Below are 17,603 nucleotides of genomic sequence, written 5' to 3'. Positions count from 1 at the left end.
GTCTGATGTCTGCTGGAGGAAATGATCCAGACTGGAACAGAAACAGGACCAGTCACACACAAGGTACTTACACACACACACACAAACACACCTATCTCAGTCACACACACATTTAAACACTCACTAATACTCTTAAAACATGCACACACACTCTCATAAACACACACACGCACACATCCACACACTGACATTAACACTCACACACTCATATGCACACACACACATGCTCACACAGACATACACAAATGCACACAATATCTCTCACACACACACACACACACACACATTATTCTTTGTGTCTATATTGTTAATCATCGTCTGTAGTTGTGTTGGCAGATCCTAATCTGAAGAGTCCTCAGCTGAGGAGCCTGTGTGTGTGTGTGTGTGTGTGTGTGTGTGTGTGTGTGTGTGTGTGTGTGTGTGTGTGTGTGTGTGTGTGTGTGTGTGTGTGTGTGTGTGTGTGATGGAGGAGCGTCTGGACGTCCGCTCACGTTCAGCATGTGCAGAAAACCTGCAGGTCGCCAGACATTTGTTATCCAGCAGTGTCAGCAGGACGAGCGCCAGACAGCGACACACACACACACACACACACACACACACTCGGGTTTGTGCGATCTGTCGTTCAGTGTCAGATAAGTTGTGCGTGGCGTGGCAGGACAGCAGTGTGTTCTTCAGGACCGGTGTCTCTGTGAGGAGCAGCTCAGGATGATCTCTCTGTAAGTGTGTGTGTGTGTGTGTGTGTGTGTGTGTGTTGTGTTAGTATGAAGCCTGCTGGGTTGTGTGTTAATATAAGTTTGTGGTTACAGTTTGAGTGTGTTCTGGTCACACTGTGGCTCTGATGCAGGCTGGACTGAAGCACCTGCTATTGTTGGTGTGTGTGCGCGTGTGTGTGTGCATGCGTGCGTGTGTGTGTACGCGTGTGTGTACGTGGTGTGAAGGGTCAAGATCTACTGGAGACTCACTGTCTCTCTGTCTGTCTTTCTAAACATCTGTCTGTCAGACGGTCTGTGAGTGAGACAGGTGTGTGTGTGTGTGTGTGTGTGTGCATGTGCATGTGTGTGTGTGTGTGTGTGTGTGTGTGTGTGTGTGTGTGTGTGTGTGTGTGTGTGCATGGAGAATGCAGGAATGCTGTTGTCCTGCAGGCGGGAGCTGCTCTCTTAGCTTGTGATTTCCGGTAGCATGACCGAGCTGTGTGTGTGTGTGTGTGTGTGTGTGCTGGGTTCTACTTGTTTTTATATCACAGTGGGGACTCAAACCTGATAGTAGCATTAGACTCTTGCTGCCGCAGTCATCTGTAGCTGGTTCAAGTTTCCTATGTGTGTGTCTGTGTGTGTCTGTGTGTGTGTGCATCAAGTGGGCGGGGCAATATTTCACTCAGACGTCATGGTGAAATGACTGTAGACTGCTTTCTACATGGTGCACCGTCAGATTTAACGCTCAGCTGTCGGCAGCGGCGGGCTCTGTGACAGCATTGTGGTGGTGTCATGGATGAAAGTGAATGGGATGGGGTGTAGGATCTGTTCTGTGAGAGGTGGGGGGAGGGGGGGGGTTGATTGGGCCCCCTTATAGTACTGTGGGACCTACTGATAATCTAATGAGGATTAGTCGGCATGTAGATGCAGTGTATTTTAAACAAGCGGATCTCAGAACATACAGCAGAAACACTCAACATCACAACACTGAGCAGCCTCGTGTGTGAGTGTGTGTGTGTGTGTGTGTGTGTGTGTGTGTGTGTGTGTGTCCTGGGTCAGGGATTTTGTCACTGTAACTTCCTCAAAATAACTGATGTTTCTCAAGAGCATCTGAAGAACACAACACACAGAACAGGCGCGCGCACGTGTGTGTGTGTGTGTGTGTGTGTGTGTGTGTGTGGATGCGTCTCTGTGTATGTATCATTGTGTGTCTGTGTGTTCACTGTGATTCAGTGTTGAGCACACCTGGAGAGTGTGTAGTCAGAGGTCACAGCAGCACTGTCCATCTGTAACACACACACACATGCACACACACACACACGCACACACTTGCACACACACATCTGTATCCTGTCTGCATCTGTCTGTCCGTCCATTGCACCTGTCTCACCTCGTGTCTCTCTTTCACACACACACACACACACACACACACACACACACACACACACACATGTACACACACACACACACACACACACACACATGTGTCCAGATAAACACTATTGTTGGAGTTGAGCTTATCTCTGCTCTCCTGAATATCCTGTTTCGTGGAGCTGCGCGTCCAGAACCAATAGAAAGCTCTTCCTGCTCAGGCTGACTTCACTTCCAGCTTTAGCACAATCTCATCCGCTGCAAACACACACACACACACACTCACTCACACTTACACACACACACTCTAGAGCTGCAGCGCTTGAGGACGGCCTCGTCCCGCTCCGGCATGGCCAGCACCATCAAGGTAAGACGACTCGACGGACAGCAGCACTAATATAGACACACACACACACACACACACACACACCGTCAGCATCACGTCTGCGGATGATCTGTGGTCAGAGCTGCTAAACTCAAACTCTTAACTTTGGCTAACGTTGTGGAAAGGTTGTCTGAGCGTTATGAGCTGACGTTCCCCCAGAAATGTTGGTGACGTTTGTAATTCGGTGGTCTGGTCATGGGTGGCACGGTGGCGCAGTGGTAACACTGTGGCCTCACAGCAAGAAGGTCGCTAGTTTGAGTCTCGGCTGGGTCAGTTGGTGTTTCTGTGTGGAGTTTGCATGTTCTCCCCGTGTTGGCGTGGGTTTCCTCCGGGTGCTCCGGTTTCCCCCACAGTCCAAACACATGCGCTATAGAGGAACTGATCAACTACACTGGCTGTAGTGTATGAGTGTGTGGGTGTTTCCCAGTACTGGGTTGCAGCTGGAAGGGCATCTGCTGCCTAAAACAACATATGCTGGATAAGTTGTCGGTTCATTCCGCTGGGGTGGTTAATAAAGGGACTGAGCCGATATGAAAATGAGTGAGGGAATAGTCTGGTCATTAAAGGGTGCGTTCACTGAAGAATCTACATTTACTCGCTGTTTACTCCACTTCAGGTGGTTGATAATCATCTGCTTCTTCTGGTGAACACTAAAGGAGATATTCTGAAGAATGTTCTTGTTAAATGCTGAAGTCAATGGTTAGCGGTTTCCAACATTCTTCAAAATATCTTCTTTAGTGTTCAACAGAAGACAGACAGTCATTTAAGCTGAATTATTCCTGTAATAATGTTAGTAAAGGGTTAGCGTAACGTTAAACGTTCATCCGTCACGCTCCCATAATGTTTCTAAAACGCATTAAATCAAGTTAAATCTGCTTTGAAAGTTTCTACAATGAAGAAAAGTGATGAACTGTGAGCTCCAACACTGACGCAGCACTCAGAGATTATGCTTTCTAATGCAGCACGTCATTATTATCGCATGTCTTTGTTAGCTGTGTACAAACACACATCATCTGTCGTGTGCTGGATCTCCTGTATTCACACTCGTGATGTGAGCTCTTCATGACTGTATTTTCTCCTCCGCCGCTGAGTTGGGATCTGCCGTTCTCCTCATTGCGCTGTGTGTTTCTGCTCTAGAGCCCGAGTGTGTGTTTGGCTTGTGTGTGTTGTTGATGCTGTTGTGTGTTGCTGATTCAGACGGTTGGTTTGTGTCAGGAAAAGGTTTCTAGTTTTCCATCATCCACACATCAGAGTTTTACAGAAGCCTCTGGATAATAAACGAATGTTATTGTGACTCAATCTCAGGATTCTGACTTCATATTTTGTAGTTGAGTTTATATCTCACAACTCAGTGGGAAAAGTCAGAATTGTGCAGTTCTGAGATCAGATTTCACAATGACCTTTTTGCAGTGTTTAATTCAGAGTTTCCTTTAAATCTGAAGGTTGATTTGCTTTCTAAACACACGACACACACATCAAGACGTCTGAGAATCTCTTTACATGGTCATTCTGTCATCATTTACTGCTCAAAAGAAGATATTTAGAGAAATGTGTCAGTGTTATGTCTCACAGTATTGAGACATTTCTCTAAATATTCAATAGTGTGCTGATTTATCTTAGATATATTACATTTAGGCAGCACGGTGACTCAGTGCTCAGCACTGTGACCTCACACCAAGAAGGTTGCTGGTTTGGTGTGTCTGTGTGGAGTTTGCATGTTCTCCCCGTGTTGGCGTGGGTTTCCTCCGGGTGCTCCGGTTTCCCCCACAGTCCAAACACATGCGCTATAGGGGAACTGATCAACTACAATGGCACTAGTGTATGAGTGTGTGTGTGTGTGAATGAGTGTGTATGGCTGTTTCCCAGTGATGAGTTGCAGCTGTAAGGGCATCCGCTGTGTAAAAACATGCTGGAATAGTTGGCGGTTCATTCTGCTGTGGCAACAGTGATGAAGGAAAATAAATAAATAGATTTAATTTGTCATTACTCAGGCCGTCTGTCAATCAAGTAGAGCTCCGCCCCTAGATGCTCCTCATTGGCTGAGTGTTCAGACTGTTTGAACTCTTCAGGTTTTCGGCTGTAAAGACTATCTGTTATCAACAGTTTCTGTGTGTTTGTGTTTATTAGCGGTGGTGAACTGCATTATGGGTTGTTGATCTCTGCTCTGTCCACTTCTGATGTTGTAAATTCAGCTCTACAGTTTAACAAAGTGACTTTTACTGACATTTTAGAGGTTTGAAATAATATAATTATTAATATCTAGAGGAATAAGAGTGTGAAATAGCAGAACATGTGCTGCAGTTTATTACAAGCATTCTGTAGCGTAATATACAACACCAGCATACACTATACACACTATTATACACTATTACACAGAAAACACACATTTTACACACTTTTTATAGTTAAAAGTTGTTGGATTACAGATCAAGATCCCATAATGCAGCTCAGACGCAGAAATAAATGAGTAAATAAAAACAAGAATGACAGAAAACTGCTGATCTAGCTATTGTTTACTGTGGATTTGTTGATGTTGCTGTGAGGTTAACCCTCCTGCTGTCTGTAATTCTCTATACACCGATCACTCTCTGGGTCACAAATGAGCCACTAAACCTCTAAAATAAAGCAGATTAATTTCATTTCAATCCTCAAATCTGTTCTGCATGAAGAAACGAGCTGATCTTCATCACACACTCTGTGAATGTTTGTGTGTTCCCTCATCAGTGTGCAGTATTTCAGCCGTGTTCACTCAGTAGACAACACTCGAGTCTCAATTAAAGCACCTGCAGAAGAGTAAAGGTGTTCATCAAGACAGTATTCATAACAGTTAAAGCAGTGTGTGTGTGTGTGTGTGTGTGTGTGTGTGTGTGTGTGTGGATATGTACATGAGAACGTCCTCGTTGTTCCTCATCAACACTGGAGATTATAAACAGCAGAAGTGATCATCCTCATATATTAGTTTGAGTGTTTGTATAAGTGCACTAGCGCTGAATATTGAGATCAGTCCAGCCATTACACTGTTCTAAACGTCTGCTGGACGGATCAGAACCTGTCCAGCTCTGCTCACTCATGCTCTAAATAAATAACTAGCTTGTTTGTCGTTATAGGTGTTGACTCGAGTCATGTCATTCATATTTTGTGCTTTTGAACCACTGTTAAGGGCACATGCAGTAGTGTGTATCGATGTGCCCTGGTTTTCACAGTGCATTGTGGCACTTTTCAGGTTCATTTCAGTGCACTGGAAGAATTTTGTGATTAAGATAGCACTTAAAATGGCTGACGCCCTAATTAGTGCACTGACTAATGAACAAGGGTGCTGATTGAGACGCACACTTTGAATTTCTACCATTAATAGTAGAGTCTCCGAGAACTTTTGGCATACTCTCATTAACATACTACGGTTTGGGATATAGTACTTTTGTTTGTGAATACTGTTGAGGATGTATGGCATGTGAATTGGGACGCAGCAGTTGTTTAGGCTGTTTTCTGCTGTTGAAATGGCGAATGGGTCATTGGACAGACGGGTTAACGTCCTGCAGGGTTAATGATGGGCGTCCTCCCTCACACTCCATTAGAGGATTAATGACGACGGATGGGCTTCTTCCTCTTTTCCATTCCCAGCCCCTGTTATCCCGTGCTGTCAGGAATGCAGGAAACAGTGGCAGGCACTTCCTGTCTGGCTGTGAGTGTGTGTTCGTGTGAGTGAGTGTGTGCGTTGCACGACTGAAGCCAAACACTTCTCACAAACTCTTCTATTCTTCATCATGTTTTTATTAATGCTCCACCATCATACACACTCTCTCCCGCTCTGTGTGTCAATCATTCTCTCTGATTGGCTGAGAGCCTGTGGTGGGTGGTTCTTGGTGTTTTGGACACGCTCAGTGATATTGTCTATGATTTGTGTGTGTGTTTGGCTTGCGTGTTCTGACAGTGTTATTAATGCGGCTGTTTTGCTTCATGAAGCCGCATGCGGGCCAATACGCGAGTGGAAGGGGGGATTTTTCAAGACAAAGATGACTAAAGTGAAAACCTCCGCTTGTTTATAGTGAGTATTCGTCTGATTGGTGTGATATGTGTCCTCTCGAAATTAGTTTATAAATAAATCACACTTCACGAGCTCACACTTAGCTGATGATTGATAGTAAAGCGTGTCTGGCATGCTGTCCTGGGTGAGAATTTGAGCTCAGGTAGTTCTCAAGAACTCCTCAAAATGCTTTTAGCCTGAGACAGAAGCCACGTATTGAAGAACCCCTTTAAAAGATCAATGCTATATCCGGCTGCTGGATGTAGGATGGAGAAGAGAGGCTCCTGCAGGAGAAAAAAACAGGCCTTTGAGAGAGTCTGATATTGGGCGTGGAAGAGGCTGAAATTGGCTCCTGCGGGAGTTGAGGCTTGGGGGACACTCTTGCAGGAATTGGAGCACGGTTGGGCGGGCTCCTGCAGGAGTCGGGGTAGATTTTTGGATGGCGAGGACTTCTGCGGGAGAGGGGTAAAATGGGCAGGACTCTTGTAGGAGTTGGAGCTTGGGAAGACACCACCGGAGTCAGAGCTTGGGGAGTAATGGCCTATGTGAAAGAAAGAAAGAGTCGCGGAGGAACTTAATGGTAGAAGAAAGAGAAAGTAGCAGAGGAACTTGATGCTGAACGGAGTGGGGAGTTAGAGGTAGAAGGAAGAGAGGAGCTGGAAGAGGGAGGGGGTGGAGGAAAGAGCGGAAGCATTCAGTGCTGGAAGTAAGGTAAGAAGAGGCAGAGGAACTCCACGCTAGGAGAGAAAGGGAGATGCGGAGGAAAGCAAAGAAAGATATTTGGCAGTGGGGCAGTAACTACTCCAGTAACTAAGAGAGTCAGAGCTGTGGGGTGAATCTCCCGCGGGAGTCTGGGAAAGGGAGGGGATGGTGAAGACTCCTGCGGGAGGTGGAGTGAGCAGCACTCCTGTGGGAAGTGGAAAGGGCAGGACTCCTGTGGAAGGTGGACTGAGCAAGACTCCTGTGGAAGGTGGACTGGGCAGGACTCCTGCGGGAGTCGAAGCTCACGAAAAATGATGGGGGCTTTACTTTAATCCATGTTTAAATAACATTACGCTTGGAATCTTAACATAATTAAATCACAAGCATATCTGACCAAAGTCATTCACAAAGTAATTTACAACTGGGTCGATTCATAAACTGCCAAGAGAGAGGGCGGGACCGTCACCCATTCTGGGAGCTGCTTGATTGGTGACAGTTCTCCTTTCAGCTATTGGTTCAATGGAATGTCAATCAGGGGTGCAAAAGATCGGCAGTCATTTTGATGATGAAATGTTCACATCTGAAAGACGCTACTTTACTAAACGCACTGACTAGTTTTGATGAAAGCAGTGCATCCCGTGGATGTTTATTTAGGTATAAATGTTTTGTGGACTGGTGTTTATTGGAATTGGATTGCCTGGATGCTTGCAGTCAGATTACCCCATGCAGTTGGAAAGTAATGTATCTGTGGACAGACGAGACGCTTGTGAGGTGAGTTTCTTCAGTTTGATATCGTCTCTTTGGTAGTTGAGGGAGCGTTGGTGTATGTTAAACACATTTAGAATCTGTATATCCTGCGTTTTGCGTTCTGCCGAGCTGTAAACACTCTGGTCATGCATAGCTGCCTGCTTCACAGAACTGCTTAGTCTTTCTTGAAGCCTTTCCTGTTTTCAAAATAAGAGTCGCATATGCAGAATTTGTTTAATAGAATTAAAATTTTTAAAAAGGAGAAAAAGGATCATTGTTGTAATCTCACTTGGAAAATTTGTGGACAATGAAAGGCAGCCTAAAGCTCGCATATTGATGATCCTGTGTGTAATGTAGCAGTGTGTGTTTGTTTTGATTGGCCAGTTTGTTTTGCTGGTGTTTTACACTCCCAGTATTTACAGGAGAATGAAGAGGCAGTGGTGTTTGAGGCTCACGGTTTGACTTTTGGACTGAACTCTTATTATTCAGCAGAGCTCATCTAGATCCAGATTTACTGTATATCACCTTAAAAAGGTGCATTATGGAATTCCAGCCAGGAGAACATACCATGGTTCACTGTGGTTTACTGTGATTTACAGTCATTTACTGTGGTTTATTATGTTTCAGTGTTGTCTTCTGTGTTTTACTGTGGTTTACCATGTTGGACCTTTTAATGTTTTAATCTGGTTTACTTTGTTTTACTGTGCTTTATACAGGTTTACTGGGATTTATTGTGGTTTACCATGATTTACTGTTGTTTACAGTGGTTTACTGTGGTTAATAAAGGTTTACTGCGGATCACAATGATTTACTGTGATCTACTTTGGTTTACCATGATTTACTGTGGTTTACTGTGATCTTTTGTGGTACATCATGATTTACTGTGCTTTGTTTTGTGTGTTTGGTTCACTGTGATTTACTGTGGTTTAATTTAATAATTTATTGCTTTTAATAATTTATTTGATTAAATAATTTAATTAATAATTTAATATTAATTTAATAATTTATTTAGTTTGATTTGTCATGGTTCACTGTGATTTACTGTGGTTTAGAGTTCATTGTGATTTAAATGAGTTTACTTAAGTTTACTGTGATTTTACTGTGGTTTAAAAGGCTTTACTGTGATTTTTCTTTGATTTACCATGATTTACTGTAATTTAATGTGGTTTAAATGGTTTGCTGTTGTTTACTGTGCTTTATCGTGATTTACTGTGGATGGCGGTGATTGACCCGTGTGTCCCGCTCTGCTCCTCAGCTGTTATCAGCCGTCTGCAGCCTCTTCTGTTTCCCACAGCGTTTCCTCTTCCTCCAGCATGAGCGAGCGGCTGCAGGGTGTTCCTCTGGGTCTGCTGTCCGCTGTGTGTGTCCCTCTGTTCAGGCCTGGAGCTTGGTTCATACATGATTCCAGCTTCTCTAACCGAACAACATGATGCTGTTGAACACCTCACACACGTTACACACAAGCTCAATACACACTTCACATGTCCTCATCAAGCAGAGCTGTTTAGTGTTATAATATATGCTGAGAGGGGGGTTTAACTCTCTCTGTACATCATCATTAATGACGGTTGATGGAGGATTATTTTGTTTTGATGGCAGTTAAACTGGACAGTTCAGTAATCAGGGGATACGGGTGGGCACACGTCACCTCTGTCTATAATACTTCTCCACGCTTGGTTTGAATGATGTTTCACAGTGATCGCTCATACAGTTTATTACTGCAGTCACTGAAGTGTGTGTGTGTGTGTGTGTGTGTGTGTGTCGTGCAGGAGGCGCTGTCGGTGGTGAGTGAGGATCCGTGTGTATCAGAGTGTGTGTACACAGCGGCGTCTCCTCTGAGCGTGCAGATGACGGCGTCTGCAGCCGCTGAGCTCCCTCACAGTAAACTCCTGCTGTCTGCTGTCTCTGTCAAGCTGGAGGCCAGCGCTGGAGCACACCGGAGCCACTGCAGGTCAGTGTGTGTGTGTGTGTGTGTGTGTGTGTGTGTGTGTGTGTGTGTGTGTACAGAGAAGCTCCAGTGGCTGATCTTTCCATCTCAGGAGCCCAACAGTTGGTTACCACATGAGAGTATGTGTGTGTGTGTGTGTGTGTGTGTGTGTGTGTGTGTGTGTGTGTGTGTGTGTGTGTGTGTGTGTGTGTGTGTGTGTGTGTGTGTGTGTGTGTGTGTGTGTGTGTGTGTGTGTGTGTGTGTGTGTGTGTGTGTGCGTGCTGATGTGGAGTTTGATGGCAGATTCCTGAACAATCCTCCACATCTGTGTGCTCGTGTCAGAATGAGGAGTGATGGCAGAAACACTCTGGACATTTCAACATCGTCAGCGTGTGTGTGTGTGTGTGTGTGTGTGTGTGTGCAGGAGTCCTCCTGATGACTGTCCGGGGGTCAAAGGAAAGATCTCTCCGGCTGGGAATGCTCCAGTGATGTACAGCAACTACATGGAGGAGAAACACACACCGCCGAGCAGTGAGCGCAGAGTCATCGTACCTGCAGGTCACACACACACACACACACACACACACACACACACACACACGTGTTCTGCTGTGCATTCTTGAGCTCTGCCGTGTGTGTGTGTTGTCCACTGCACGAGTGTAAAAACAGGATGTTGATGCATTACTGACCCTCACTACAGTCCACGGGAAGATACTCACACAGAGAGAGAGAGAGTGTGTGTGTGTGTGTGTGTGTGTGTGTGTGTGTGTGTGTGTGTGTGTGTGTGTGTGTGTGTGTGTGTGTGTGTGTGTGTAAGAGAGAAGGGAAAATATTGACGTGTTCTTCCATCTCCAACTCCATGAACTCTTGTTGGTTTCAGATGTTGTCTTCAGCAGTGATGGATGTCAGGTCAGACACACACATGCGTGCCGTATGCTCCTCTGTCAGTTTTATGTGTGTGTCCTGGCGGCTGTCTCCTGCACACACACACACTCGCAGTAGATAGGGATCATCTCAGATAAGGGTGTATAGTGACACGGTGATGGTATAGTGATACTGTAGCGCCGCTGCTGGTGCTGATGATGGTCTGATGGAGTGTGTGTGACGTCTCGCTGTGCTGCTGTTCTGCAGACCCGGGGCAGTGGTCGGCGGGTCACGTGCGGCAGTGGCTGGACTGGGCGGTGCAGGAGTACGGGCTGCCGCCGCTGGACGTGTCTCTGTTTCAGGGTGTGGATGGGAAGCAGCTCTGCAGGATGAGCAGAGAGGAGCTCCAGCGTCTGACCAGCAGCTACTCTGCAGACGTGCTGCTCTCTCACCTGCACTACCTCAGAGAGAGTGAGTGTCACTCGCCCGCTCGCCCCGCCCCGCTCACTGCAGACCTGCTCAACTCTGAGCCGCTCGCATCACGCTTCAGGACTCACATCATCTCTGACCTTCTTCACCCTGCTGACCTTTGGCCTTCTTCACCCTCTTGACCTCTGACCTTCTTCACAATGTTGACGTCTGATCTTCACCCTGCTGACCTTTGGCCTTCTTCACCCTGTTGACCTCTGACCTTATTCACACTTCTGATCTTCTTCACCCTGCTGAACTCTGACCTTTCTTCACACAGTTGACCATGACCTCCTTTTACCTGGTTCACCTTGGTGACCTTTGACTTTATTCTCCCTGCTGACCTTCTTAACTCTGCTGACCTCTGACCTTGTTCACTCAGTTGATCTTTGAGCTCTTTTACCCTGCCCATCTCTGATCTTCTTTTACCTGCCATTCTCTGACCTCCTACACCTTACTGGCCATTCACCTTCTATACCCTGCTGACCTCTGACCTTTTTGCACCTTACTGACCTCTGACCTTTTTCACCCTGCCGAACTCTGACCTTCTTCATGTGGCTGACCTCTGCCCTCCTTTTACCTTGTTCACCCTGGCGACCTTAGATCTACTTCAACCTACTGACCTCCTTTACTTTGCTGACCTCTGACCTTGTTCACTCAGTTGACCTTTGCCCTCATTTACCCGGCTGACCTCTGACCTCCTTTTTACCTTCTTCACACACACACACACACACACACACACACACACACACACACACACACACACAGAAACACTCAGATACAGACTAACCAAACACTTACATACACACAAACTTTCACACACAAATATACACAAATACACACACAAACTCTCACAGAAATACACACACAGACACTCACGCACAAAAACACACCTGCACGACACACACATGCACACACACACACACACAAACTCTTGCACACAAACACACACATACATATGTAAACGAACACTTACTCACACACGCACAGACACACGCAGACTCATGTGCGCTGCATGTGTGTGTGTCCGTGATGGTGTGCCAGGTGTGTGTGTTCAGGTGTTCACTCTCCTCTCTCTGGATGTGTTCTCTCTCAGCTCCACTTCCTCACTTGACTTCAGATGATGTTGACAAAGCCTTGCAAAACTCCCCGCGGTTAATGCATGCTCGCAACACAGGTAAGCAGCACTGGCCCCGCCCATCAGCCGTCTGACTCCGCCCACCGACCTGAGCCCGCCTGCCGACACCCGTCACACACACACACACACACACACACACAGCTGCAGCTCCTGGTTTCCTGCATGTGCTCATGATGCTCAATGTGATCTGAAGGTCAGATGTAGACGTGTGCGTGTGTGTGTGTGTGTGTGTGTGTGTGTGTGTGTGTGTGTGTGTGTGTGTGTGTGTGTCTGTGTGGGTGTGTGCACGCGTGTGTGTGTATGTTTGCAGGAGGAGCCAACTTCATCTTTCCCAACACACCAGTCTACCCTCCAGACGCCAGCAGAGGAGCCAGCAGAGCAGGTCTCTCTCTCTCTCACACACACACACACACACACACACACTCATTCACACAAAAAACACACACATATACGCAAACAGACACAAACACTCACTCATATACATAAACAGCAACACACACACACACACACACACACACACACACTCACACACACTCACACACACACACTCACTCACTCAGTGTTGTGTGTTTCCTCAGATGTGGGTTATGACGCTGTCAGGCGCTCTGGATGGACTCCTGCTCTTCCTGCAGCTAAAGGTTGGACAGATGAGCATGTGCTGCACGCTTTACACTGACACCATCATACACACCAAGTCTAACCTCATCGTCTGTGTGTGTGTGTGTGTGTGTGTGTGTGTGTGTGTGTGTCAGTTTCTCAGAGCTCTGCCGCCATCATGAGCAAAACTGAAGAGCAGAGAGCGCAGTTAGGTGAGAGGATCATGGGTAATGTGCTTCACTGCGTTGTGTACACTGCACCACATCTACAGCATCATGCAGGACACACTCCATGTGCACACAGTGATGACACCTTACTCAGGCCTGATGAACACATCCTACATACTGATACACAGATGAGTGTGTGTGAAGTCCAGCATCCTCAAACTGAATGGATGGATGGATGAATAAATGAATAAATAAAGGGGATGTCTGTGTGTGTGTGTGTGTGTGCACATGTGTGTGTGCACATGTGTGTATTTATTTGTATGCACGTGTGTTATGCACACACACACACACACACACACACACACACACATACTCTCATGTGGTAACCAACTGTTGGGCTCCTGAGATGGGGGGTGAAGTGGTCAGTGATAGTGATGACTGGGGGGGCGGACGGTGGGACATGTGGTGCGGTCGGTGCAAGTGAAGATGAGGTGGGAAGATGGGGTGGGGGGTGATCTGGTCGGCAATAGTGAAGACTGGGGGACGGGTGGTGTGTTGTGGTCGGTAACAGTGAAGATAAGGGGGGAAAACAGGGTGGGGTGATTCGGTCGTCAATATTGAAGACGGGGGGAGTGGAAGCGGGGACTGATAAGGAAGACCAGGGTGCGGACGGCTGGGGGGGTGGACCGGGGGACAGGTGGTGTAGTGTGATTGGTGAAATTGAAGACGAGGGAGGGAAGATGGGGTGGGGGTTTGGGGGGGGGGGAGGGATGGGGGGGGATGATGCAGTCGTGGATAGTGAAGTAAAAACCACGAACTGACTGGGGGACGGGTGAGGGTGTATAATTGGTGAAAGTGAAGTCGCAGGGCCCCTAAATTCCCTGGGCCCTATGCACTTTGCCCCCCCTCCCAACTTGCAACGCCCCTGTGTGTGTGTGTGTGTGTGTGTGTGTGTGTGTGTGTGTGTGTGTGTGTGTGTATGCAGCCACAGAATCATGCCTGATGTGTCCTTCATTGTTTTCTCTGTAGATCCGTATCAGATTTTAGGGCCGACCAGCAGCAGACTGGCCAACCCAGGTGAGAGCAACAGCTGATCTGGATTCAGCCCAAACCAGTCAGATTTGTTTGCAAAGTCACATGATTTCAAAGTAGCTTTCTATAATATCATGATGTGTATGTTCATGTACATTGCTAAATGTTTTGGGACCCTCCAGATCAGTTCAGCTGCTCAGTTGTCAGTTCTCCCTGTGCTATAAGTGCAGCCGTGACATTTCCTCACTACTACATATTCCACCATCAACTCCTATTGGGTCAGTCCGGATCATATTCCTCTAATGTTTATAGATATATTACACTCGCAACAGAACCTGGAATCATGCAGAAACATTTTTAATTATGAGTTCATGCTAATGCCAGAGACATGAGGCTGATTAGCATGTACTTGGCAGATACTTTGAACAGATTTCCGAGATGAGCCAGGAGGAGTCAGGCGTGGTGGAGGGACTGTATTATAGGTGAGCAGCCAAAAGCTGAAGAGAGACTGCATGCATGATTTAAATAGACCTCTATGACAGATGTCAGACCCAGATTGGTACATGTCTGCTGACTATGAGCTGATGCAAGCTTGACTGACATGTCTTGTCTGCACTACGCTATGCTCCATATTCATTACAAAGTGGACCTGCATTTGGGAACCACACCTACTCAGACATGAAGAGGTAAACATCACAGAGTGGGTCAGCTCAGGCTGAGGGTCAGTGTGCACAGGAGTGGCCGCAGAAGAACTCTAAACATCATCTGGCCTTTTGATCATCTCCAGAATATTGTGTAAAGCTTCAGGAATGAGTTTCTATGGATAAGCAGCTGCATTAAGCTGCACTTTACATCACCAAGAGCATTGCAAAGTGTGGGATGCAGGGGTGTAAAGCTGGCCAGCACTGACTCCAGAGCAGTGGAGACATGTTCTCTGACCAGTCACGCTTCTCTGGCTGGAGCAACCAATCATAGTTCTCTGTCTAGAACATCCAATGGCGCTTCTCTGTTGGGAGTAACCAGTCATGCTTCTCTGTCTCCCAATCTGATGGACAAGGCTGGGTTAGGCAGTGGCCAGGAAATGGTACTTGGCCAACTGCATTGTGCTGAGTGTAGGGGGGTTGTTGTGGTGCTTGCTCGACCCCTTGGCTCCAGTACGTACCAGTACATTTTCAACAGTTTCATGCTCCTAATTACACGTAGGGGACACGAATGCCTGTTCAGCTTGACTGCACACCAGCTTCACAGCAAGCTCCATGAACACATGGATGAGGAGTTTGCTGTGGAGTCCTGACCTCAGCCCCACTGAACACCTTTGGGATGATTTGGAGCCAGACCTTCTCATCCAACCTCAGTGCTAGAACAGTCAGATATGACCATCAATAGTGTCTTTAATCATCTGAAAGAGTAAGATAGGGATGGCAGATTAAATTGATGTGCATGTAAATGCAGATGTCCCAAAACCGTGGACATTATAGTGCATATATCTGTGCATAATATATAGTTGAATATCATCATGGCATGATGTAAATCTACTCTCCAGTAGTTGGGTTGTGCTGTGTAGTGTGCAGTATATTGTTTTGTGTATATGGAATCAGTTTGTCAATGATGGTGTGTGTTTTGTGGTCAGGCTCTGGTCAGATCCAGCTGTGGCAGTTCCTGCTGGAGCTCCTGTCCGACAGCTGCAACTCGTCCTGCATCACTTGGGAGGGAACCAACGGCGAGTTCAAGATGACGGACCCGGACGAGGTGGCGCGACGCTGGGGCGAGCGGAAGAGCAAGCCCAACATGAACTACGACAAGCTGAGTCGAGCCCTGCGCTACTACTATGACAAGAACATCATGACCAAAGTGCACGGCAAGCGCTACGCCTACAAGTTCGACTTCCATGGCATTGCGCAAGCCTTGCAGCCGCACCCGCCCGACTCCTCCATCTACAAGTACCCTGCGGTGGCGGCGGATCTGCCCTACGTCAGCTCCTACCACCCGCAGAAGATGAGCTTCATGGCTCCTCATCCTCAGGCCATGAGCGTCTCCTCCTCCGGCTTCTTCAGCGGGCCGGCTCCGTACTGGAACACACCAGCGGCAGGGATCTACGGCGGGCCACGGCACCCCCCTGCTCACATGCCCTCACATCTGGGCTCATACTACTAGAAGAACAGCAGGAACATCTCAAGACCAGCAGAGACACTCACATAATAGTTGGAGAACAGCAGGAACATCTCAAGACCAGCGGAGATGCCCAGCAGAGGCAGGACAGGGGATGTAAAGGGCAGATATCAGGCCGCTGTTAGAGACCTGCTGCATGATCAATACTTATTCATCTATAATGTTATCTGTACCTTATTGTACAAACATGCATATCAGAGAGAGGCGGAGCGTAGGTGAGACGGGTCAGAGGACAGACAGACAGGCAGAGGGAGACGGATGGTCAGAGGAGGGCAGACAGACAGACAATGGAGGTCAAAGAAGATCAGAAGATCACAGACAGATGGACGGACAGACAATGAAATAGACAGAAGAGGCAAGAGACAGACGGTCAGACAGAAATACAGTCAGATGGACAGACAGTCAAACAGGCAATCACATAGAGGAGGACAGACGGTCAGATGGTCAGACAGACCAAGGACAGAGAGATAGATGGACAATCAGACCAAAACACAGTCACACCGATAAACAGGAGGACAGATAGATGGACAGATCATACAGACAGATAAAGGATGACAGACAATCAGAGGGACAATCAGAAGAGGAAAGATAGTCAAACGGGCAAACAGACAGAGCAGGGAAGACCAATGGACAAGCAGACACACAGACAATCAGACAGAGGACAGACGGTAAAGCAGACAGTCACAGTCAGACAGGCAGACTGCAGGTTGGTGATGTGGGTCTGCAGTGTGTGTTAAAGCATGAAGAATGAAGCTCCTGCCGTGTTTCTCAGTATTACTCCGTCCTCGGGGCATCAGAGAGTGTTCTGTGCCTCTAAACTATGCAATCATGTAGAAAACTGGAAGCTTTCAGATGTTTTTCTTGACCTCAGATCTTTCCAGACTTAAGGTGCGTTTATATGAAGCCGTGCCTTACAGACAGACTCAGCGGAAGACATTTACCAAAGACAGCAGTATTTCTATTATTATTATTATAATGACAATGTTCCGAGTCGCGAACGCTGTGCGTTTGTTAGATTGAAGTATACTATTCAGTGTTATAATTCTTTTTCTATCATAGGTATATAACTTATGCATTTAAACACTATGAGTTGATCTCAGCCAGCCAATCAGGCGTTAGTCCTAGACTCTGTCTGACGGCGGCTTTACAGTGATGCTGGACTGCAGAAGCTCACGGCCTCAGCCCGACTGACCCACAGCACGGCACACACACGGCCTGAGACTGCTGACAAAGGGAAAACACATATAAATTATATGATTTTCTACTGAATCAATTTAATAAAGTATTTTCTCCTGGATAAAGAAACACCCACATTGTCTA

General features: G+C 46.9%; 2 protein-coding genes across 28 annotated transcripts in view; both read left to right on the top strand.

The window, feature by feature from the left end:
* Positions 1-17,588, top strand: part of erg (ETS transcription factor ERG) — a 22,550-nt gene extending 4,962 nt beyond the window's left edge. For 4 of the 27 annotated variants that reach the window (XM_073913828.1, XM_073913831.1, XM_073913832.1 and 1 more), the window contains exons 2-11: positions 1-63; positions 9,691-9,872; positions 10,273-10,406; positions 10,980-11,183; positions 12,277-12,357; positions 12,629-12,700; positions 12,897-12,956; positions 13,071-13,127; positions 14,112-14,159; positions 15,745-17,588. The exon at positions 1-63 is cut by the window's left edge and continues 16 nt beyond it. In XM_073913828.1, coding sequence (XP_073769929.1) covers positions 22-63; positions 9,691-9,872; positions 10,273-10,406; positions 10,980-11,183; positions 12,277-12,357; positions 12,629-12,700; positions 12,897-12,956; positions 13,071-13,127; positions 14,112-14,159; positions 15,745-16,268 — 1,404 coding nt within the window. In that variant the 5' untranslated portion in view covers positions 1-21 and the 3' untranslated portion in view covers positions 16,269-17,588. 27 annotated transcript variants of the gene reach the window in all.
* klhl35 (kelch-like family member 35) overlaps positions 1-17,603 on the top strand; it is a 103,209-nt gene that overhangs the window by 69,222 nt on the left and 16,384 nt on the right. The window lies entirely within an intron of this gene.

The sequence above is a fragment of the Danio rerio genome, chromosome 10 (genome assembly GCF_049306965.1).
Source record: "Danio rerio strain Tuebingen ecotype United States chromosome 10, GRCz12tu, whole genome shotgun sequence".
NCBI lineage: Eukaryota > Metazoa > Chordata > Actinopteri > Cypriniformes > Danionidae > Danio > Danio rerio.
Note: the sequence above shows the minus strand (reverse complement) of the source record. Positions and strands in the feature narration are given on the sequence as shown.